The sequence below is a fragment of the Melopsittacus undulatus genome, chromosome 6 (assembly GCF_012275295.1).
Source record: "Melopsittacus undulatus isolate bMelUnd1 chromosome 6, bMelUnd1.mat.Z, whole genome shotgun sequence".
In the NCBI taxonomy this organism is placed as follows: domain Eukaryota; kingdom Metazoa; phylum Chordata; class Aves; order Psittaciformes; family Psittaculidae; genus Melopsittacus; species Melopsittacus undulatus.
In genome coordinates, this window is record NC_047532.1 from 17124340 (window position 1) to 17148255 (window position 23916).

Below are 23916 nucleotides of genomic sequence, written 5' to 3' on the forward strand. Positions count from 1 at the left end.
TCCCTGAGAGCCTGCCTACACTCAGAGCTGCTGCTTTCTGCAGCTTCTGCAGCTTCTGCAGCTTCTGCAGAGCTGCTGCTTTCTGCTTGCTCTCCCTTCCCTCAGGCTGGAAGAACATTACTGTATTTGGACCAACTCTTTCATCACATTTCTGATGTTTTTGTGAGAGAGACATTTTGATTCAATATCCACAAAGATATGGGATAGTGCAAGAAAGGGAAGTGATTTGATTGTCCATCTGTGAAACCATCCACTCTGGATGACTTTGCAGAAGGGCTGCTTTGGTCAAAATCTTTAGGAGCAGGGAAATATCTATAGCACAGAGGTACTCAGTGTATTTTTAACCAAGCTGGTTTTGGCACAGGAGAAACAGCTTGAGGTGAGCTGTGCAGAGACACATGATTCATTAAGTTTATGAAAGAAGATGACAGAGGGTGATCAACCACTATGTGGACATGAACCACTTCTCTGAGCTGTCCTTCTCCACAGCTCCATCAGCAACATTAGCTAGTGATGGGAGCTATCATGATGGTATCTCCTTTAAGTACTGTTCTTCCACCCACCCAGACTAACAGCTTGTAGTTCCTGGTGAGTACAGTGATAAGACAGAGGCCTTTAGCCTTTCTCCTGCATGTACTTGGGTATCACTTACTTACTGGGCATGGAGCTAATTGAAGGGTAGTTAATGCCATTGAGCACTGGGACGTATTTATATTTTTAACTACATGTAAGTGACTATCAACATCATAAATAATTACAGTCTGCCTCCCAGCCCCTCTGTTCCATTCCACCCTGCTAATTGCAATGCTTAGATCTCAATGAGCTCATTATGTTTTGTCAATATTCAGCTCTTTGGCTTGCTCACTTAGTAGGGACCAGGGGGACGCAAATGGGAGCTAAAGATTGAAAATGCCAAGCTCCTAGGGATTTGAGTTAGCGATCATCACTGCTTCATCTCTATGCACAATTTATTCAGCACTCCACCTTCCCTAATAAATTATAGATCCCTCAAAGGGAAACTTTGCCAAGGGATGGGCAATTGCCTTACTCAGGGGAGCCCATTTTGCGCAGTATTGAGCATCTTTGACATCTGGTCGTCACAGGATTGGATCCCTCCTGCCCTTCCCCTCCACCCGTCTCTTCCACCCCTTTTGGGAAGCATTAACCTTTTCAATGTGATGTATGCGAAAGGGCGACAGTCAGCAGTGGCAGTTCCTAATGGATTCTGTTTGTTTGGTTGGTTGTTTGTCTGAATTGCCTGCAATGCTGTCCAGACCTCTTGGAAAAGCAAGCCAGAGTGCAACCAATATTTTAATTAGCAGTAAAAGGCAGGGAGGCTTTTAAAGAAGAACAGTGTTTGAGTTCAGAAGTAAGGAGCAACTGAATGTGGGGCAGGGGACTTGGGATTCAGTCCTGCTGAAGATGGTAGCACATAGTACCTTTAAGGAGGGGCTGGATTTTCAATTGCAGGTCATAGCAGTGAGGGGTGAGATGGTTATGGTCATCTTCTGGGGCTTGTCTACAGCAGCCTTTACTTACCTGCACAGTCTCTGTCTTCACTGTCGTGTGGTCCAAAGTCAACAGATCTCTAGAGTTTTCCCTCCTTGGGCTTCCTGGACTTTAGATCATCCTTTCCAAAGCCCTCAAAGTCCCCGGGCAATTAAGCTGAAATTAAAGCAACTTCAGGAGTGCCAAAGTTTAACTCAGCTTTGTGACTCCATGGACAAACACTGCTTCTCACAAGAGCCTGGGGCACAGCTGGGAGCTCACCACCAGGCTTTGCAGTGACCAGTGAAGAGAGTTGGTCAACCTCAGCCCTCTGCACCAGGCATGGCAGATGCAGCAAACATCCTTTGGCACCCGCAGGTGGATATTTCCTCATGATTCGGTGCAAACACCAGTGTCAGAAGTGGATCTGAGAAGGAAGAACTCTCTCCAGGTCATGCAAAGGCTGGTGATGCTGTGTCACGTCAGCTGTGGATCAGTAAGGATGCTCTAGGATGATACTGGAACTTGTGAATAGAGGAAAATAGGGTTTCTGGAATTATTTCTTCTTAGTAACATGGATGGAGATAAGAGATAGGCAACACAGGCAGATAGTGAGACTGTGCCAACAGCAAAATAGGATCTGACCTCAAAAATATAAAGGCTTAATAGGAAAAAAGTCATATAAAAGAATTGCATTTACGAAACAAAACCCAGCAAAACCCCCAAACAAAACAATCAGCCAGGCTCTTATACCTGTTACCTTTATCTATTGGGCCTGTTACTCAGTTCAGCCTCTCATTTTGTTGCACAGGCACTGTGCCAGAGCACGGAGCAGTGCAGCAGACAGGCCTCACCACTCTAAGGAGAGTTTGAAGGGGAAATGATTTTTATAGCCATAAGTGACTCTCTAGAAAATGGAGAGATGCGAAGTTGCTGCTTAGGTCTCTCATAAGCTCCAGAGGTTGCTGGTTAGATTATGGTCACAAGCATGTTGTTATGAAACTCCTTTTCACCAGGGAAAGCAGCAACTCTAAGGCTAGCCCACCAGTGACTGCTGAAACCCCTCGCACAAGCACTTGCTTTGAGATGCCCCTTTTAGAAATCAAGGGCCACTCCTCCATTGACTGATGCATTGACTCTGCTTACTGCAGAGCACTTCCAGCCACTTCAGCAAAGTCGGCTGTTGTTTCAATGACAGGAGTTGGTGGAGCTGAAGTTTGGCAATGGTTTATTCCCACCCCATCAGAGAAGTGAGAGGAAGAGACAGACAGTGGAGAAGGGGAGAGACGGAGACTTTTCCAACATCTTTATCCAGACACAGACCCACTACTGCCAGCAGTCCTTCCCCAAGGGACATGATGCAGGAAAACAAGCCAGCTTGGGTGAGTAGCTTTTTTAGCAAGTGCTTTGTGACAGCAGTCAGAGGAGTGTTATTTGTGGCATGGACTATATATAACTATATTTGTGTGTGTTAGATTAAATATATATATATATATGTGTAGTGCCTTATCGCTGCATTCCAGCTTGAATTTTAAACACCATGAAAAAATCAAAGGGTTTAGAAAAAGCTAAATTTATCTTGGAATGGGAATTGTAATAGCAAAGAGGCAATTAATTGGGGGGTAGGGGTGGGAATGGAGATTATAGTAATATTTTACTTCCCTACAAATACAAAAAATAGCATTAGTTTCTCCACCTACTAGTAACAGCTCTAATTTTCTTCTTCCTGTTCACCAGCACCCCTCTGGAGTGGCCACCTACAGATGAGATCTGTACAGCTGATGTGAAGATAGCTTTTGGCCCAGCTCATGTGTGTGGAGGTTGGACTAGATGACCTTTGAAGGCCCCTTCCAACCCAAACAACCTGTGATTCCTGTGTCCTTGCTTTGGGGAGGAAACCCCCCTACATCAGATAGCCTGAGCTTAAGTGGGGCATTGACCCTTGAGTCTGAGTCAGCAATATAGACAGAAATGAGGTCTTGGCATTCATGAGCTGATGTTCCTTCTTTCTCATTTTATTCCATTTAACTCTTATCATTTAGTGCCACTCAATCCCAATCAAAGCACCCAAAGACACCTTCATCACTGATTTATCCCTTGAGCTGGATGTGCTCTGCCACCCCATCCTACCTTGGACCTTGCAGAGAGGGCTGATGCCCCATCTGTGGCTTGGCCAGGAATTCCCATTGCAAAACCAATTCCCAGATTGCTCATGTGTTCTGGGAGCCCTGAAAACATGCCACTCCCAGCAGAGCTTTCTGTTGCCTGCAGCCTACACCACAGCGCCTTATTCTGAATCAATACTTGCAGATACTGGAGATAACTCCAGGAGAGAAATACATTAACATAGCTGAAGAAACAAAGATAATGGTATTTTTGGTTCCTTTTTTTTTCTTCTTCCCTCCCTTCCCCCACAAAATCTTATTTCTCACCCCATCCATCCTCATCTCCATGACCTGAACTTAGCAGGGCTGCACATTCCTGAATTATTTCCCACTTTTCAATAGAGCCTTAAATCCTTTTAAAAAACTGCTTAATTGAAAAATTTCAATCAATCAATTTGTCCCTTCTCTCTCCCCTTTTTCTTGCCTTCCTCCCCTCCCCCAAGCAGCCCCATTTGCAGTAAATAATCTGTAGCCAGACTTTCTGCTCTAAAGAAATAAATAATTCTGAATTTGCTGAATCCCGCCTGATCTCCCGGCTTTAAATCACTGCACTTTGTACTGAGCTCAGCCAAAATGTTGAACACGCTGAAGCATGACTATTACTTGGAGACTGCAAGTGTTTTTAAAGGTACAGCCTCTGAGGCCATGGTCCTTTTTCCCCCCAAGACAATCTGAGAGAGGAACTAAACTAATTCCTGAGGATAAGTTGTCTCTTCCCTGCATTTTACCCCATACAAATACAGATGTTGCCTTGTCTTCAAGGGACTTATCGAAGCCAGGAGAAATCCAGTGGGTCTTTAAGCAGACCCACTGTTTAATCAGAGGCATCTTGAGTGAAACCATCTAATAGCCCCTGGACTGAGTCCTTTTCAGATGGGTGACTTAAGGTACATTCCAAGAGGTCTTTTGCTTCTACTCTGACACTGTAGAGCAAATGCCCATAGTCCCATACACATACTTGCACTTGGACACAGAAGAGCCTGGGGTAGCCCAGCTAAGGTAGGAAGGTTGCCCAAAATCACTGTGAGTCTTGGAATCACTGTTGGCATTCTGCAGTTCTCTTTATCTTCCTTCTAGTCAAGATCTTTAAAGCCAGTTATATGCAGGTTTACATTACAAGAGAACATAAACCTTCTGTCTCTTAATTCCTCATATTTCTTAGTGTCTTCTTCTTAGGATCGCTCTTGTCAAAGCTATTGACTATGCCCTGTCTGAAAATGCAAGCTGCAGCTGAAGAGGGAAAATGCAGCATGCAACAGATTACTGATGCCTTGTTATGATTTATACAACTCATGAGCTTCCAACAATTTAGAGATGAGAAATGGTTTATCCACACTTTGGAGTGTTGAAACACCCTTTCTGGCATTTATCTTGAAACCAATTTTGTTTGGGTGGAGGCGAATGTTACGCACAAAGCTGTGAGTGGAATGTCTAATGGGAACTGTCAGACATGGAACAATGAGTGTCATCATGCTTCTGGGCTGAGATGTGAGGGACTAAAAGCATCCCCCCCAAAAGTTAATCTCAAGATTTCCCAGTGTATTTGGGGAGGGGAGGGGGGGTTAATTAGAATTGGAAAGCATTGTACCATTCTTACATTGCCAACCAAGCTAAAAACAAAAACTATTAAGACGTAAGTTTTCATGCTGTTTTTCCTTTGTGCATTTGACAGCATTCATCAGTGATAGGAGAAGACTGAGAATGCTGGATTTCCTTCCCCTCTGCTCATCCCTTTTTGGTATATCAGAAAGAATCAGCTCTGTAATTTTCATTGACTGTGTAAAGAGCTGAGGTCAGCTAATACACAACGGCTCCTCCCCAGATTTGGCAAGGGACCAGAATTAAACAACAGGAAAGATGAGAAATGTTAAAATCACAAGAAGAGAACTCATCCTAGTGTTTTCCTGATACTCCAAATAAATATCTGTTAGGCCTCAATGTGAGACCAGTAAATGCAGGCCCAAATTAATTTGGGAACAATTTGATAGAAGCTGCTATAACCAGGTTTTAAGTATATAATTTTTGAAGTATACCAACATATACAGCAATGCTGATGCAGTATTTTCATGAATTAAAACATACTGGCGCTGAAATTCACCCTTTTTCAGCTGTGAGTTTGATTCTGACCTCTGTCCCTTAAATAACCTCATCAGGAGTCAGTGCCGCTAAGATATTAAATAAACTATTTTCTTTGGTCATTTTATAGTTTAGGGCAGATTACCATTTACAGGAGGGCCCATTTCCATCTCCCGCTGGAGTAGAAGGACCGTAAGATGGATAAAATGTAATTTACACGGAGCAATGTGAAGATAGCATCAGGATAATGGAGCAGCAGTCAGAGGCGTCCCTGCAAAACCATGCTTATAGAGCTGGTAACTGGCATGTGGATTCACAGGTAAAAAAGGGCAGTGGTCCTGTTGTGTTTCTAGTGTTGCTTTGGCAGTGTCTGAGACACCTTTCTCCTCTCTGTTTCTGTGCTTGCTCTGGACAACCTGATTTTCCTTTCCCTATTGGTGTGTCTTGAATCCTGTGTTGAACAAAGTGCTCCCTTCTCATGGCCAGCTCTGCAGCTCAGTATTGCATGGAGGTTTTCAGCAGTAGCAGAATGTGTTGTTCACTTTGGTAGCTTCTTCACTGGTGTTGCAGAGAGAGGGTTGGGGCACACGGGTGCAAGATCACACTGCTTCTGCTCCCCTTGAGTCTCTGCTGCCCCTCAATGGCAGCACCCCAGCAGGGTCAGGAATGCTTGGCTCCTGGGCAGCACCTCCACCTTCTTGCCTCTTTCTCTCTCTGCCTTGAGATCCCTCCATTCCCCATGCCCAGATGTTAGCTGGGATCTGTCTGTTTCAGTTTGGTTCGTCAGAAGGGCAGAAGCGATAGCTGATACTGAAATGAGCTCATGGGAAATACAGCCTGGCCTTTGCAGCACAGTCCGTCTGACGGAGATAAAACAGTGCTCTCCAAGATACCTGTTCTCCAACCTCCTCTTTCAGAGGAGGAGAGAAAATTACAGGCCTCTGATTACTCAGGGAGAAGAGCGCACAACTTCCATCTTGGTAATTTCTTCCACTACAATCAGGCATTTCAGGAAAAGGGCCTGAAAGCCTGAAATAGTCAGTCAGGGATCTTTCCACTCAGTTCCTCCCCTGATAACATACCAGAGGAATAAAAATGAAGACTCATCATTGCTGTTACATTCCATTTCCAAAAGTATCTGTCCCAGATACAGAGATTGGAAACTGAGGCTGTTGGGAACAGAAACACTCTCGTTTGGGAAAGTCCCTTTGCTATTTCCAAGCTGCTTGTATTTGGGGCATTTCTAGATTTTAAGGCTGGACAGTCTGGTTCCATTTCTCTAGCTTGACCTGCTGAGTACCATGAGAGTGTGACATCAGTAATTCCCACATCAAGCCTGGTTCTTACACTGGATCTATTCCCTGGTCTCATTTGAAGTAGCATACTCTCCCCATGCATGTCCACATGTTCCTCACAGCCCTGCAAAACCAACAGTCTGAAGCTTTAGTGCTTGCCGGGCCAAATCCTGCTCTCTTTGAAGTCAATAGAGAGGACAGGGTAAGTCCTATTCCCCCCACCTCTCCCTCTGAGAAGCTTCCTCCTTTGACATAGGTAATCAGATACACAGGGACATTGTGAATCTTGTTTCCACAGATGACAGTCTCATGGAAGGATGCACCATTAGCATCTAGGCTTGCACCTTGATGAATGGTAGTGAAAAGCTATAGAATAACTCCTCTCACCCCTCACCTCCCCCTGCCACCAAGTCTCTACATTACCCCAACTACACGTTGCTCCCCCAATTAGATGAGATATGGGCACCATCTCTTACTTACTAGAGAATAGTGTTAACCCTGTGAAACGGAACAAGTAACTGGTGAAAACAGCTCTGCTAAAATAGAGGACGAGTTCTGATCAGCCTTGCCTTGTTATAACACAGTGGTTTAAAGCCATGTGATGCCATTTTCCATTAGAGCTCTTGTTCAAGTCAGGAAGGGGTTTTCATCCATTGATGGGAGCTGTTATAAACAGATGAGAAAACCTCATCCATATTTCTCTTGAGGATGTATGAAGCTGACAGTATTCTAGCTGACCACAGCCACTGGGGACTCTCCCACACAAAATAACCCTCTTTTCATAAATAACAGGATTGTTGTGGTGGACTGAGATTTGCTATAGAATTCAGTTTTCTTGAACAAAGAGCTTTTTCTTGTTTTTAATTTGAGCTATTAAAAAGATTCATATTTTTGTGCCTCATTCTCCCTCCCCATTTTCTCCCTTTCCTACTTATTTTTTTCCCTTTTCTCTCTGTCTTTAGGCTAACTTAAAGCTGTTTGTCTGAAACAAAAGACTTGCCTGGGTCTGGTCAGTGGTGCTTCTGGATTAAATGGTCACGATTTCAAACCTTGTTTAGGATTAAACTTGGATGAATTCCATAAGCTAATAACCCAGTGCAGTGTTTCACATTGATGGAGGTGCCGTCCTCTAGATGAGACATAAAACCAGAGATCCAATCTGCTTGGCAGAGACCCCACAGGACTTATCAAAGATGAGTGGGGGCTGCTAACTGGTTTGCCCTTGTCAAATCCTTACCCCACCACCGCTGTTTCTATTCCTGTTCCAAAACACTGACACTGGACCTTATGAAAACAAGATGGTGAATTTGAAGGAGCTATCCTTTTCCTAATCATTTAAAGCAGTTTGCAGTGTCTGGCAAAAGGGGAGAAAAAGAGATAATCCACTCACTTGAAAGTGGAATGACCCTGAATTTCAAAAAGCAAAACAAAAGAGAGCAAATGGTGCCACCATGCTCTGCAGCAGAGACATTATTAAATGATCAGTGAGCTATTAAAGCAGCAACATTTAGTACCTCCCCTAATGACTTGTACTGCTAACTGGTTTCCAAATTGAGATTTTTATTGCCTTCATGCACAGACAGAACAAGGCTGTGCCTGTGCTTCCAGAAGCTCCAGCATAAGCAGACTGTTCACAATAGGATCAATGAATCCTAGTTGAAAACTAGTAATGGCTTATGAGATTCCCTATGCCTTTGCCCTTTTTCCTTAGCAGAGCTGGAAGTTTTGGGGTGTGAGGCATGGTAGGGATCAGAAATAAGGGGATTTTTCAGAGAGCCCAGCATGACTCTTGAGCTTCCCAACATCTGTGAAATTTGGCAGAGTTGTGCACAGACTGTCCTGAAATCTCCCCAGAACTGATGCTATTCAGAGTGAGTGCTGTGAGAACAGCCTTTGCAGGAGGGATCTTGGGACCTCCAGGAAGGGAGAGGAAAGGGAGTTGCAGATCGTAGTGGAGGTGAAGATTCAGATGTTTCCTCCATGACTCTCCCAAAGTGATTTACTGTCCCACATGAGCTGAACTCCCATGGTGGGAATACCTGGGAAATGAAATGGCCTTCTGTCAAGTGCATCTCAAGCAAGGAAGGGAGTCTTGTGGGCAAAAGCACAGCATGTGTGATGGCAGAAAGGAACGAGGTTTAAAACCAACCAACCAAGCAATCCACCCCCCAGTTATTTATGTGTTTATGACATCCTGTAGGCCAAAGTGGAATCCGGGTGTTCCATGCACCTGAATTAAATGCAAATGTCATTGCTTTGATTCGTTTTCCTCCACTGGTTCTGCATACATGTGCCACCTGCACTTACTGAGTGAGTCAGGCAATTCCTCGCCCAGGTGAGGCAGTCACATGGAGAGGCTGTTACTGCTGTTTTATATATCAGGTGCCTGATTTCCATGACAGAAACTGCTCATCCTTTACAGAGGCAGCAGGCAAAGCAGAGGGAGTAGGATGGCTCAAGAAACCAGTATTAGAACATGCATGTTTTTTATCCCATGCTGGTTTGAGTCTCCTTCCATCAGTGCTGACTGCAAGTTGTTCCCATTTTGTGACTTTTCAGTGGCTGCATGTGGGCACAGGTTTGCATTTCCAGTGTCTTCCCACTGCCCACATACCTGTGTGTCCATGCTCTGCAAAATGCCTCTACCTTTCCTGGTAATCTTAGCGAAAGGTCTGTGCAGGCTGCAAAACCTCTTAAGAACTGTAGAAAAATGTGATGAAATGGCCTTAGAGGCCCTTCTATACTTCCTTCACACAGAACCAGTTAGATTTAAACCAGCTGTGTCAGCTGTGTGTTTAACCTGTTCTTGAAGACCTCTCAGCTGGAGATTTCCAGATGTGCTAAGGCAGGTTATTCCAGTGGTTAACTGCCGCTACCTCTAGAAAGCTATTCCTAAAACCTAAGTTCATCAGTAGAACTGGATTCTTACAAGTCAGGGTTAAGGCAGAGTTGTAAGGCACACTTGTAGGAGCTCAGGTAGCCACTTCCTTGTCTGCACCCACTCTTATCAAAGGGCTTCCTCCCCCCGGGACAGCAGGTTAGGTATTTCCCACTGTGCAAAGACAAGGAGCAAGGTAGAGACAAAGAAAAGGGCAGCAGGGCCACTTCTGGCAGAGGAGCCTTCTGAGATTGGCAGTGACAAAATGTCCTAGAGACTTTACTGTGTCCAATTACCACTTGATGTCTTTAAAGTGCCGAGTAAATGAAAGAAACCACAAGATCAAGCCATGTTAGTCTCCTCAATCTCTTCAGTGTTTGGCAGCCCTCTCCTCTCTCAGTTTCTCAGACTACTTTGAACTCTTAACCTCTGCTGCTGCTTTGAGTTCACATCTGCAGAAACCAAGCTAACCCCAGCCACCCCCAAATTCCAGTCACAATCACAAAACACTGTCAAAGCAATGCTGCCCTCACTCGAACGGATAAACATGCAGCTGCCTCCAACTTCCTTGACTTCCATGCACGTACAGTATGGTTAATCTCGTCCGTCAGTGCTGGCAGGCTGCAGGGGAGCTTACTGGGTACTGCCGCAGCCCTGCAACAGCCGGTGCTGTTACACACAACCAGCTATCCCTGTCCACGCAGACAACAGCCGTGAACACCAGCTGTTCAGGCTCTGCTGTACTCTTGTGCAGAAGAATATAGATGCCTGCGGCACATATGGTATTAGGATCGCAATGATAGTGTATCAGGATAGACCATGAAACAGAAGGGATAGATGCATGTAACCATCTTCAGGCACAGCAGTGGGGACTGGAAAAGTGGGACCAGATCACTGGATAAAAGCCATGTCAGGAGTCATCTTCAGCCACTAGAACTGGACTTGACTGCAGTGCTAGTGGCTGGCTTTTTGCCATACTAGAGCTAAAGACTGAGTCACATCAGTTCAGCCTCCCCTTTAAATAAAGAAATAAATGAGGAAGAGATCTCAGAGTGATGCCTGAACCTGATGCCTCATGCTCACTTGTTTTGATGTGTCTAATGTAAGTGGAGAGGTAATAAGAGCTTCATTTAGAAGCTAGCATCTTCACCGGCAGTGCTGGAAGCCCCTGGGATGCTGCACTTCTGGAATTTTCCTCTAACGGAAACATCAGCAGATAACTATTGATAAAGCAGAACATGCACACAAAAAAACCCAGCAACAGGTTACTTTCCTGGACTGCTGGGCTTTTAGATCCCAAGGTGTATTCAGATTCCCTAGGCTATGTACCCACCTCGCCTACTGCATCAGCACTCCTGAAATGGCCATTACAGTGACCATTTGGGGCAGTGTCCTAGAGATGTGGTTACTGTAGCATAGATAGGCATCAGTTCAAAATAGGTAAATAAAGGAGCTGTGGATAATGGCACTGACTGCATTTCTCTCCATTGGATATCACCCTGTAGATGACAAGCAGCTGATGCTCTGTAACAGGCAGACCTAGTGCTAACATTTCACATGTGCAGGAGATTCACCCCATGCATATGTTGCCTACGATTGTCTTTCAATGCATTCCCAGCCAATTCGGCTTCTTTTGGAGAAACTGAGTCATCAAGAAGGTCTGGTTCCTGTGCCTGCAAGGTCTCTGTAGTAATTCTGATGCACAGCACCTGCCTAGTCTTGGGTTTAGGATTAACTGAAGGAGGAATTGTGCTTAGCGAGGAGAGAAGAGCCCCTGAAGTTACTGCTGACATCCTTAAGGTGGTCTACTATCATTCCAGTTCAGTGCTAAAATGACCATTTCAGGTCCTGAATACAGCACAGACAAAGAACTGTCTGTTCTCCTAGGACAGATGGCATGGGGGTCAGTGATAAAGGTTTAGATGGATTTGGCTTTCATCCTGACCTTGAGTTTGTACACTGGTCCATGGCTGGTTCATACCATGACATTGCTGACCTTGTTTCCTGGACACAAACACAGAAATACTGCCTGTATCCAAACATTTAGGTAATTATTTTCCCTGAACGTGAAACTGGAGGACCCCTTGTGTCTAATGTATTACTTCATGACAACCACAGGGATCTGCAACCAGGCATGGGGGGAAAGGGAGATTACTTCTCCTGTCTGTGGTTTTATGCAGCATCTGCCTATGAAATCAAGAAGCAAAGACAATGACCCCCACTTTATCTGCTTGTGTAAGTCATTTTGCCTGAAGCCTAAACACTGTGGGATGGTTAATGTAAAACTTGCTCATGCATCGAATAGCAGTCATTTACCTTTAGACTGTGCTTTTTATTATTATTAATTATTTCAAAAAATGCTCCTTAATTAAAAACTCACAGATATGAAGCTTGGAAGAAATGTGGCCAGGACGTTCTTGGATTACTACAGGCTGAACTCCTTGGTGGAGAGACCACTAACACCTACTCCTAAAGCTCGGTAAGTCAGAAAGCAATTTCTCTTGCTTTAACAGGGCTGCTTTTTTTAATACCTTTCATGACTAAACTTCAGTGCTACTGCATGATGGCTTTATAACAAGTGTGCTAGTCTAAATGTGCCTGTTTTATTGAAATTCCATTTGGAAAGAAAGCATCCAGTATCTGAAGGGGGCCTACAGGGATGCTGATGAGGGACTCTTCATTAGGGGCTGTAGTGATAGGACAAGGAGTAACGGGTTCAAACTTAAACAGAAGAGATTTAGATTGGATATAAGGAAGAAATTCTTTACTGTTAGGGTGGTGAGGCACTGGAATGGGTTGCCCAGGGAAGCTGTGAATGCTCCATCCCTGGCAGTGCTCAAGGCCAAGTTGGATGAAGCCTTGGGTGATATGGTTTAGTGTGAGGTGTCCCTGCCCATGGCAGGGGGGGTGGAACTGGATGATCTTAAGGTCCTTTCCAACCCTAACTATTCTATGATTTATGGTCAGGAAAGATACCTGGGTTATGTCTGAAAAAAAGTATTCAGAGGATTTTGAGTTCAGGAGTTATCTCCCCTGAATTGTGTCTGCTGTACACCAATCTCACACCAGTGTCTTTAATGGACCTCCCCTTCATTTATCTCCTGAGAGTGACGGGGAAATCAGACCAATTTTATTTCAAAAAGTTTAAATTCCAGAAGTGAATACTTTCAGTGCTTCAGGGAATTACTGTGCTAAAGGCAGCGTTCTTCATCTCCCCTTGGACCTGCCATAGTGTTGGCAGCCAGCTGGCAGGTTCCTTCCGGCAGTCCAACTGGGGCCCTTTAGCCAGGGATCTCCTCTCACCATAAGTCCTTACTTCAGCTTTAAAACCACCTTTGTTTGGACAAAGGGAAGTCTTTTTGGATGTGAAGTAAGGCATTGGTGAGTGATGCACAAAGGTGGTAACAGAGAGTTTGAAGTGCCCAAGTTTGAATCCCTGCAGTGCTGCTGGCTGCATGTCTGGTGTTGGCCAACTGGTGTCCTTTCAGTATCTCTTAGCTTGTGTGAGGAGCAGGGGAGATGCCACTGAACCCTTTGTTGAGGTCCATCATTCCTTGAACAGGCAAAGCTGGGTAATAACGTGAGCAGGGGAGCAGAACAGGAACCAGAGCCCCTGTTTCATGGGAAACACCATATCCAGAATTCACCTCTGTTCTGAGAAGATAGCAAAGATACCTCCAAACTCAAAATTTCCAATTAAATGCATTTGGGCCAATTGGAATGTTTCATTTTGGTTTCAACTCTTAATAGCGCAACTAAAAATAGTCTGTATTTTGCAATGGAAAAGGAAACTTCACATTGGCAAGGGAGGCAGCTGAGCCTTGAAATTCATTCCCTTCTTCTCCCCACTTTCCCCCTGTTCCCAGCTTAAAAAAGTACCTGTGGGAACAGTTGCTTTTTGGCAAAGGAACGCTTTCCTACTGAAGATTTCCTAGTGTTGCCTAAGATGGATGTCACAAATATCAGCCCAGACCATAGAGCAATTGCTGGAGTTCCTTCTGCAGCCTTTAAAACATCCTATCAGTGCAGCCATTCTGGCAGCTCCTTATATATGTGGTCAGAGCCAGCCTGATTGTATTTAAATGCCCTGCTTTCAGTCCGTCTCCCTTTCTCTGTCCGTGATCTTGACAAAACAGTTTAGGCTGGCTCAAGGAGGATTGTCAGTGCTGCAGTTCTGAATGCTCTTATCTGCACAGACCTGCAGGGTTAGTAAAGAAAAAGCATCCAGCATCTTCCTCTCCTCCGGAAATTGAATGTATCATTTCTCTCAGACTCCCAGGGGCCACAGCCTCCAAGGCTAAAAACCCACAACTATTACTGAACCTAATTACCACCTGACAGCAAAGTGCTTTTCCAAAGCATCGTTCAGTTACCTCATCAAAAGGAATGTTTGTTTGCTTTCTTCATTTTAAATTAAAGAACCACTGACACTGGTAACTGAAGCATTTTAATCTCATCAAATATCCATGTCCATCTCTATAGAGACAGCCACGCCAGCAGGGAAAGATACACATCTATAATCGGGTTGCACACAGCAGATTTTTCTCGTTCCCCCACCAGAGCCTAATGGGGTGAGGGATCTTTTGTTTGCGGAGTTCTACCTTGCAGTAAAATCCTAAATATGGTGAATATTCAGCCCAAAGCAAACAGATGTTTAAGGAATAGATTTTTAAAGATTCACATTGTTAATTTCCTGATAGCTTTCAAATACTGGCTTTTCCCTATGAGTAGGTAAATGCCTTCTATTTGTATCCTGGGCTTTGTCACCTAGCATTTGATCAGAGCCTGTGTGTATTTATCTATCTATATGTACATACACATATATATGTATATAAAATGTACATCAATGAAATTGAATTGTTCTTTGAAGCTCTCACGTTAACTGTAAACGTGCCCAAAGAAAAATCTTGCAAACTGCTGGGAAACAGAAGGGAGATGGCTGTGGCTTTAAATATGCCTTGGCTGAGCAATGGCACTAGGAAAGGACTGGAATATGTAAAATGATACTAGATATCTGTGTAATCAGGACTAATTATATGGCACGGTTGTTAGCTTGAAACAGGACATGTTGTGCCCACAGTTTATGAAAATATATTAAAACATTACCAGATTCCACATCCTCATTGAAAGAAAGCTGCAGAGTTAATAAACGTGTAAGGGACAACTAATTGGCTGCTTTGTCCCAGCCTACTACAGGCAGAACAATTTCTGTTTGAAGGAATTAGTGCAGCCAAAATGTGCTGTAACGATAGCCCTGGAAATAGCAACAACCTGCAGCGCTTCCAGAGCACATCTGACTGAATGATCTCAAAGAAGGAACATTTGCGTTGGTATCACCATGTTTCAGAGAAGGAAACTGAAGCACAGAAAGGGAGAGGTGGTGCTTGGTGTCAGAAAGGTGGCTGGCATCCAAATTCAAGGAACCTTTCAAGATCTTAGGCCATGCAGTCAGGCTGTCTTGACAACAGCATCCTAGAGCATAGGCAATGAGTGCAGGTTAGTTGGAAATGAATTAGGAACATCTGGAGCAAGAAGCAAGAACTGATGCATCTCTGGTTACAGAACTAAGTTTGAGGCTGCAGCTTGGGTACCCTCTTCTATCCCATACCCTTGTGCAGCTTATTTCAAAGGGGAAGGAGAAATAGCTGCATCTGCATAAGATGCTTGTGTGCCTGTAAGTGAATCCAACTGGTCGTCTGGTTAAATTCCACCCTGAAGATGGGTTTTCAGTTCCTTGCTGTGGAACTGTGTCCACCACCCTTCTGGGAGTCAGGCTCCACTGGCTTCACAAAAAGCCACCATGAAAGTGAAGTTAGGGCTGGAGACCCCAAGTATTTGCTCACCCAGCCAGTTTGCAGGCACGATGGGTGCTGTGATTTGTCCCTGAGTGGTTGGTTGCTAGAAATTAATGTTGAAGCCATCATTGTGGTGGTCTCCGAAGGGTCAGGGTGAGTGCCTATCTCTGCACTGAGCAATCCTGATGCCTCACCAGCAAGAGGATGGGTTCACAGTTGCAGACCAGACATAAAGCTTAAAAGCTTCTCCTCTCTCTGTAACCAAAGGAATCTTTGGGCAAACCTCAAGTCCCCAAGTAGCTCATATCCCTGAGAAGACATTTAGACTGTACACTGACTCTGTAGAGAGGCCAAATATGAAAATTAAATGCTTAAAGGGCCTTTTTTCAGTACTGCCTTAACCTCTTAGACAGTTCATTCTTTACCTCCTCCATCAAGCATGGTTATTCTCCCATGCAGCTCATCCAGTCCCTCCAAGAACTCTTCAGGCCCTTTCCCCCAGTTCCGCAGTAGCCCAGCCCAGTGGCCATACAGGTTTTCCCACAGCCTGCAAGGAAAGATCAGGAGTTGTTTCAAACAGTAACCCCAATGTGTCCTGCAGTCCTCACCATGGGAAGACCCTGCAATCCCAAACAAGCATCCAGCTCAGAAAGAGAATGTCTGTTGTTATCAGCATGCTAAGAAACTATTTTCCTGAAGGTGTTTTTTCTGCAGCAAGATAAGAAAGCATCGATGACTCAGCTGGGGAGGGCAGGAAGGTTAGAATGGTTTCCTATGGGAGCTAATGAATTAAAAGCCTTGCTGAAAATGATGGACATTTTCTGGAGTGACAAGCCAACAGGCCTATGAATTTCTGACAGAGGAAAAGAGACCTCTGTGCTGCTGGGGAGGAGAGCACTACCACTTGTGTTTCAGACAGGCTGAGGAAAGTCCATCCTGGATACAAAGACGTCTCTCTAATGTTGGGTTAAAGGGGCACAGAGCATGAAAGTGCAGTGCAGAAAGGGATTGTTGGATGGCAATGGAGGTTCATGCCCTTCCTCTTCTCTTGTTACTGTCCTTTTTTAAGCTGCTCGGTGACTGGCAAATTCTGCTCCCAGTGACTCACTGGAAAGCATTTGAGTGGGGCCCCCTTTGATGATGCATGTGGCACAAGGAGCATTTCCTCTTACAGAATCTCTGTCCTGCACTCACCTCTTTCTACTTGTGTCAGAGTAAAGGTTAAGACTACTTAGGCTGAAACGGAGAGATGTCCTCCTCTAAAATCATTGGTTAAAGGTGAGAAGTTTGTAAGAGATTAAGAGAAAGCAGAGAACAGCTGTTACAGGGAATGGCTAAGGTAGGAAAACAGAACTTTTGCTGAAAAATTCACACATGCCAATCACCTTGCACTGTCTTAAGTCCACCCTTTGCCCATATCAGCATTGGTCTGTTCTTTCACTCTGCCCACTTACAGAGCCCTGCTCCAGCACAGCATCAGCAGAGGAGCTGTTGCCTCTTTAAACCATGGACGGTTTTTCTCTAACAGCCACTAGTTCCATGTTTCTCATCAATTTGAACACGCTGGAGTTCAAATTATGGAAGTGCTGAGTGCTTACAGCTGAACTTAGGGGCTTTGAATAGGCATGATGTGGGTACACACCTGGGCCTCACTAGTGGAGCATCTGCAGCTCCTGCTTACAGGAGTATTGGGAAAGAAACACCCTCTTGTGCGAGAAGCTCACAGTTGCTGCACTGATTCACATGAGAGAGAAGTCCAGGAGAAGATGAATAATTCTGTCTAAGAGCAGGGATTTGACGGCATGCAGCAAATAATGCCTGAGGCCACACATTGAAAAAAAAGGACAGAACAAAATATTGACTGGCCCTTCATTAATCGCTGTCTGTCCACTGTGTCCTGAATGAAGCAGCAGCCTTGTTGAAGGAAAAGTAGGCTGTGATGAGGTAATTAAAGACCACATCAGAAGGCATATCTGCCAGGAGGCTGAATTAAAATTGCTCTGACAGCCTTTGTTCTGGCAATTCCTCCTTTTGCTGCTTGACTTTGCAGCCTTAATGATGATGTATGAGCCCAGAGCCGCATATTCAACAGGCTGGATAGGACCACGGGACTGTCCCATCATCCTCAGAGGTGATGGGCACCTTCATCGGCATCACATTCGGTGGAGCTGGGGAATGTCTTCCTGTGTATGGGCGCAGTCTGATCAGAGGCACTTCTATCAGGACAACTCAGCCTTTGGAGTTCTGGGACCCACACTGACACTAAAGAGCTGTGTCCTGAGGTTGTGTGGTCTTACAGGCTCGGGCATCTGCTGTTTTCTGGAACGTGCTGCGTTTGAGATGTTCATCCCAGTCTGCTTCTTCCTGTGTTTCAGGAAAACTCCTCTCTAAACTTCTAGGCTTTGGCACTTTTGAGGTTTCACTGACATCTGGTAATGCTTTCTCTGACCTGGCCATGACTGACATGAGAGGTGGGAGTAAAGTGAGCTGGAAGTGAAGCTTTACATAGACAGCTTCTCCTCTAGGGGCTCTGTTACTGCCATCCCAGCTCACTTCTCCCAAATGTAAATCGCTGCTGTTATCATTCTCCACCACCACCATTTTCAGTGGTGAAGAGGGGAGCAGAGTCCAATAAACAGAAAAGATGTATTAGAACAAATCTGAACTCAGGGATCTGGAATACTCCACAGCTTTGAGGGCACAGTGGCATTGCAATGCTGTGGAAGTGAGAGAAAGGAAAATCAGGTACTTTTTTTCCTCATGACTTCTCTCACATGGAAAGTGATGCTGCTGACCATCTTTGAGCCAGTCATTCTTTGGGCATAAGGGTATAAGCCTGTTTTACTATAGCAAAATAAAGCCCAGCTAGCAAACTGGTTTGAATGCAAAGTCTATGTGTGCCAAACTACAGGTTTTCCAACCATGTGGGCAAGAAGGCTGCTCAGAATTCAGCTGCGCATTTCAGGCACACCGAGAGGCTGCCCTGCCACTAACAGCAAAGTCAGTGTCTCCATGTTTAATAAGTTTGGGAGTTTGTTATTGCAAAATAACTCACTTGGGTCTTCAAGGAGAAGTTTCCCAAAACAATCCTGAAGACATCTGTGAGTCTGGCCATTCCCCTTGCACACAGAGGATACATACAGGCCCTTCTCTCTCCAGGCTACTTGTAACAGCAGCAGCTAATCCTACTATGCCTCTGAGGGGGTGAAGGGACTCCCAGAAAGTCCCAAGGCACCAAACCAGTGCCCCTATCATAAACGCTACTGTAAGTGCCTTTGAATTGTGCAGACACAGCAAAGTAAATGGTTTATTCCCCTTCCTCTAGGGCTGCTCCAGAGAAAGGTCAGCAAAACCACTTACAATTTGTAGAGAAAGGAGGAAACGAAATCTTGGCTCCTTTGGAGGGAGGATTTCAGCCTATTGCAGGGATTTCACCAGGACCTGGTGCCTGGGGTGCCCGACAGTCATGCTGCTTTTGTATGGACAAGTGAGACCATACTGCTTTTAAAAGTCTTCCTTATGTTACTGGTAGGACTGCATGGGTGCACATCCCACCAGCCAGCACAGAAACACCACCTCGGAGCCAGAGGTCCCTGCATGTTCAATCAGTGCAGCGCTCACATGAGTATCTAAACATCCCTTTGCATTATGCTCCCATGTTGGCCAGTGCTCTTCAAAAGGAAAATTAACACACACACACACACACACAAAACTGCTGAGGAGTCAAACAACTTCAATCTGATTTCTGGGACTGTAAATTACATTAGTAATGGGAGCACTACTATGGCTTAAAGGAAAATTACATGTTTTGCCTCAAAAATTAATTTCTGGGCCTTTTTTCCCCCTTCTCTATTGGTAATTATGATCTGTCAGCTCACTCCCACACATGTCTGCATGTTTTACGCAACTCTCCATACTTGTAGCTGTCGCTAAGGAAAACCTTTCAGGTTTTAAATGGTGACACATTTGCGTGGGTTCAGTGAAAAGGATCCATTTACAGTGTGGGGAGGTTTGCAGGGCTTAGCCAGCTCTCAGCAGAAGGTTCACCAAAATACCGCATTACAACAATTACCTTGTCAAACACTTGGGAACCAGGGTGCTGGCTGGAAGGATTTTACCTTGGATTTCAGCACGCACGCACACTAAAGCACGTGCAAACAGATAAATACACGTCTGGCTTGGTCCTGTTTTCAGGGAGTCCCTGAACAGAAGGTGTGTAAAAATACTTCAGGACCAACCAGGGAGCCAGTGTGTCTGATGGGTGGCCCAGCAGGAGGAAATAATCTGCATTACCGAATGAAGGAGGTTTGGTCCATGTTAACAATCCCTTTCTAAACGAAGGTGCTGTCAGCTGATTTAATTTAATTTACTCCGCCTTAATTTACTTTTGGAAATGAGCTAAATGACTAAATTGAATTATGACTACTTTAACTCTGAAGAAGCATATCCACATAGGAGCTTACTGTGGTTTTGCTAATCAGCTTTACGTTTACACCCTAAATGTATTTGGATTAGCTCTCGCAGGCATCCTCCACAGATATGCCTGGAGATAGCCACCTGCTTTCCATTTCCTTCCTTGGGTTCCTTGCTCTGAGGAAGCCAGAGCTCAGTAAGCAGATTTACAGCATCTGTGTCATTTCATGACTCACCCCTGGCTGGACTTTCCCTCTATTTCTAAAGAGCAGGACAGAGTGCTCTGAAAACACAGATAGTTGCTATGTGTGGTGGTGGGTTGACATGGGTAATGTCTGATGTACAGAGCACGCTAATCCCAATATCATATTGATAACTTGAACAAGCCCAAGAGGCTGTCATTTTCTGCTACATCTCATCAGGTAAGTGTAACCCATTATTCTCCTGCTGCTCCTTATGAAATAGTAGGAGAAAAGAGGAAACCTATTCCCATCCTCTCTGCAGCTTCCTGCTCCAGGGTCAGTAAAGATATATAACAATGGCTAGGTCTGAGCCACAAACATTGTAATTGTGGCTCCTTCTGTTATGTGATTACATGGTTCCAGTCACAAGCTAATTATTCCAGCCTCCATACATTGTCTCCTTGATGGAGCTGATATGCAGTGCTGCTGTGATCTGGGGAAAGAGGCCAGGGTACCAAGGGATGGATGGCAAACAGCATCTCTCTTTCTGTAGCAGAGGGAGGGACATTAGCAAACTCTTCTGGTGAGTAGGCTCTTATATGATACCTTCTCTATTAAGTAGCATGGACCAGCCCCTGGATCCAGAAAGGCAGGGCCACCTGATGAGATTTCCAGATAGTGCTGAGATTCTCTATGTACCATATCAATGGGGTTTGTATCACCCAGAAATCATAATCTGATGTAGTGGTTGGGTGGTGATGTGGCAAGCGTGCTCTGCTTTCCAGAAACAAGCACTGGTGACCACTTGGAAAGAAAAGAACAATCAAGGCGGTGGTAATGGCTGAGGATTTCTGACTTTTGCTCTAACATTTCAGATTTGTTTTTATTGCTTCTAATTGGCCTTGTTTTGGAGCACGTACATTATCTAACTGCCAGGGCACTGGCTGTCATTAACTGCTGGGCCATTTGATTTGTGTCTATTACAACTGAAACTTGTCAGACATCCTGAGAAAATACGGTGCTCCCCTTGCAGTGTCAAATACGGGCCTGGCTAATTGTGCATCCCTGATAGTGAAGCATTTGAAGTAACCACGCAGTGATTGTTTAGCTGCGATGGACGCAATGGAAACACGTCTCATCTGTATGGAGGGGAAACTGTAAGAACTAGATCAGCAGCTACATTACAGCAGGCAGATTTCTTGGTTTCAGGGATCAGGGGTTAGTTATTTTCCAGCCTTGATGGTTCATTTTTGATCCTGCTCACGCGGTTTGGATAATTTTGTTTTCTCCTCCCTTTGCAATTTAAACACAAATTCTCTTCCATTCTGGCCTTCTGATACACCAGCTGCAAAGCTGCTAATCCAAATCTACTGCTCTGCACCTTGACTTGCTTCACTGGATGGAAACAAAAGTCTGTATGAAAACGCTCAAAATGCCCCAGTGTGGCACAAAATGACACAAACATGCCTATGGTGGTGGCTCTGTAAAGCTCAGCACATCTTAAGCATTAGCCTGGTTTCTAAGTCTGCAGATTCATTTTAATACCTTTAAGGTTTCCTAACAATTACATATCCAGATACAGTGTTTTGGATGTGAACATATAAACTATGTTTGAAGTAGATGTATATAGGGCTTATCCTCTCACAGATGAGCTGAGAGTGCTATGGGAAGCCATAGGAATATCCCTGTTTTGCAGAATGTAGAAAAGAGCATCACTGGGAACACCAGGATGTTCGACCTCACTGTGAATTATGCATCTGCTGTATTTAGATAGAAGCAATCTTGCTGTTGAAATCAGAGGTTGTCACTTTCTTTTCCCCCATGGGGCTCTGCAACTTGAAAATTGTGTTGAGATCAAGCATGTGGGTTTTTTTAGCTGTAAAGGTGAATGTATTCAGATTATTCAAGTGGTGATTTTTTGGATGTACAATTAGTTGACTGAGTGATGTGGTATAAATTTGGTATTGTAATTGCTATGCCTCTGAGATTTCAATTTGCAAACCAGTCTGAATGGCTGCAAGATTAACTGTTGTATGTACGATGAGTACACAACAGTGCTGTGATTTGATCGTGACTGTCAATTGGCTCTATGTCCAAAAAATACCACTCTGTCACAAGTACCTGATGTAAACAGTGGTCGATGGCCATGATGCTCCAGTTCAGTGGATGCCTGAATGGCTGCTAAAAATGGCCAGTGTCTAAAAATCCCACCTGTAAGGTTGATTAGGGTTTCCTTTTTCTGTGTTACCCTAAATCAGGAAAAAGGAAGGTTTAAAACCCACTTTTATCCTCTTTGTGTGTTTCATCTTATGTTTCCTTCACTTGCAGAGATGAGAATAGGAGTGACATTCAGCAGTGCTGTTCTAGTGGCCTGGATGATTGTGCACAGAGAAATTAGTGTTTATATGGGAGAGCCAAGCCCTGCCTGCCTGTCCAGCACTGGGAGCAGGCAGGCAGGCTGTCACCAGTGACAGGGCAGTGCTGATGCTGCCCCAGGGCAGGGGATGGATTGACTAGCTGGTTTGCCTATGCTTTGTATGAATCTCTGGTCCTCAGCTGCTGCTGTGTTTGGGTCTGCAGCGCTGTCTAGGAACATGTCAATGTAATTACCCACAGAACCAGAGAAATAGCTTGTTCTCACTTCAGTGTGCCTTTCAGGTCTCCCTCCCAGGGTCCTAATTTACTTATTTTTGTCTCAGTGTTTCTCTTATCAAAATACCACTGTGCCTTAGGTTGGTGATTGAACTGCGGAGATGCAGTGGACTCTGAACTGGTTGGCAGCTGTGACAGCAGTGCGAGGGGAGGGCTAGCAGAGGTAAAGCCCTCTAAATCCTGCACCACATCAGCCCCTATGTTATGCCCATTCATTTAAAATGTATTTTAAACTTTCTTCCACAAATAAAGGCAGAAGCACTGACAAACACACATCTGTGTGGTGGGGAAGGCAGGTTTCGAGGGGCCCAGTTCCTTAGGGGTGAGTCAGGGCGGAGGGATCAAGAAACCTGGGTTTCCATGTCATAGAATCATAGACTGGTCTCAGTTGGAAGGGACCTTAAAGCTCATCTAGTTCCAACCCACACCAAACAGATAACTGATACTGAAGGGAGTAGACTGAGTGCTTAAAGGGTAGATCAGGCACCATATAACAGAATTAACCAGTAATAAAGAATAGAGATTTACTTTTCCTTAAAGCAGCAAGCATCCGCTGTGCACACCGTAAACACACAACCCAGCAGCATTTTGGGAAACAAGCAGTGAGAGTATCAGGAACCAAAGCATTCCAGAGTAGGTCTGTTCATAGAATCACAGAATAGTTAGGATTGGAAAGGACCTTAAGATCATCTAGTTCCAACCCCCCTGCCATGGGCAGGGACACCTCACACTAAACCATGTCACCCAAGGCTTCATCCAACCTGGTCTTGAACACTGCCTTCAGTACCTCACCACCCTAACACTAAAGAATTTCTTCCTTATATCCAGTCTAAACCTCCCCTGTTTAAGTTTCAACCCGTTACCCCTTGTCCTGTCACTACAGTCCCTAATGAAGAGTCCCTCACCAGCATCCCTGTAGGTCCCCTTCAGATACTGGAAGGCTGCTATGAGGTCTCCACACAGCCTTCTCTT

General features: G+C 44.7%; 1 protein-coding gene across 1 annotated transcript in view; it reads left to right on the forward strand.

Moving 5' to 3' along the window:
- The window catches only part of AGBL4 (AGBL carboxypeptidase 4), a 952894-nt gene that overhangs the window by 925091 nt on the left and 3887 nt on the right, over window positions 1-23916 (forward strand). The window contains exon 12 of the mRNA XM_034063537.1: window positions 12285-12381. Coding sequence (XP_033919428.1) covers window positions 12285-12381 — 97 coding nt within the window. The remainder of the gene's footprint in view (window positions 1-12284; window positions 12382-23916) is intronic.